The 1,383-nt window shown below is 57.1% G+C and overlaps 1 protein-coding gene across 1 annotated transcript in view; it reads left to right on the forward strand.

Moving 5' to 3' along the window:
- The window catches only part of GUITHDRAFT_106564 (hypothetical protein), a gene marked incomplete at both ends in the record, with an annotated part of 1,055 nt that extends 591 nt beyond the window's left edge, over positions 1-464 (forward strand). Inside the window, 2 exons of the mRNA XM_005834499.1 lie at positions 306-343; positions 398-464. Coding sequence (XP_005834556.1) covers positions 306-343; positions 398-464 — 105 coding nt within the window. The remainder of the gene's footprint in view (positions 1-305; positions 344-397) is intronic.
- Positions 465-1,383: the final 919 nt, after the last annotated feature.

Here is a 1,383-nt window from a genome sequence, read left to right on the forward strand (position 1 = left end):
GCGAGGGGTACGCCAGGGGGGTCGGGTACAGCTGGGAGGAGCTGCTGGCGCTAGAGGGGGAGCCATCCGAGGAGCCATCGGGCACAGAGGAAGGGTCAGAGGAGGGGGACGAGGGAGGCGCAGAGGGCTGGCTGGGGTGCTTGGAGGGGCTTGATGCTGTGGCCATGGCTCAGGGCGGGGAAGAGGAGGAGAAGCTTGGGGTCGGGAGGGGGGAGGGGGAGGAGGGAGGGTGGGCGAGCTTCCTGTGGGATCAAGGCAGCGAATTTTCTGCGTTTAGTTTGGATTGAAGTTTTCTTTGCAATCAGACTTACAAGATGAATGAGGGGAAGGATGTGATGTTCGTGTATGTACCCCATCAAGTATGATTGCTCGCTACACTGTGCATGGGGAATGTCAGAGCCCGTGCAGGAGAAGTTAGCGAGCTTTCTTTTCTGCAGCACACTGTGCTAGTTGGAATAGCGTAGGAGACACTATCAACTTTCTGTATCGATTGCGTTTCCTCCCTGCTGAACATCATGAACGACGTTGACAGCGACTTTCAGTATAATACTCAGTTACTTACGGTATCACATTGTGACCGTGACTCGACACTAGACTCTTCAATATTACTGCAAGTAATTTGTTTGCAAGTTATGGCCGAAAAAAAATCTTTGACAAAGGCCTTTGCTCAAAGTTCGGAGGGTCTAGCTAGTGGACGGGGAATGATGGGGGACCGTACACTAGCGCCACAAGTCTCCGGAAATTACAACTATTATTGCAGGAACCTAAAATTTACACGTGACCATGACATGAACCGTGATGTTTACTACTGAAGAGATCTTTCGGGTAATTCCGTTTCCCCGAAAGTATAAAAATAGTGTGATGACCCAATCCGTACGGTGGACTGGCGGCATACACTGGTATCCATGCTCAAAGCTCAGCCCCATCCCTTCGCTGCAGCCCCCTCCTTCCCCTCCAAGCCTCCCCGCCTCCCCTTCACTGCCTGCGACCAGTGCCGCCGATGCAAGACCCGCTGTGACGATCAAGCCCCCTGCTCTCGCTGCGTCCGCTCTGGCTTGGGAGCAGCCTGCTCCCGCCTGGCGGAGGATGACATGCTGGAGATCCCGCAGTACCTGGCCGAGTACCGGCTGAGCCGTAGGGCGACCAAGGCTTGTCTGAGCTGCCAGCTCAAGAAGGTCCGCTGCGGCGACTCTCGGCCCTGCGCTCGGTGCTACCGGATGGGGCTGACATGCGACGACGAGGCGGGGCTGGGGCAGGAGGCGCTGCCTCTGATGCTGCAGCGGAAGCGAGAGCAAGTCGTGCAGGCATGCGAGCGATGCCGGAGGTCGCGGCTCAAGTGCGACTCGGTCAGGCCATGTCGGCGGTGCGTGAGGGCGGAGGAGG

Source organism: Guillardia theta (assembly GCF_000315625.1).
Source record: "Guillardia theta CCMP2712 unplaced genomic scaffold GUITHscaffold_25, whole genome shotgun sequence".
Lineage (NCBI taxonomy): Eukaryota > Cryptophyceae > Pyrenomonadales > Geminigeraceae > Guillardia > Guillardia theta.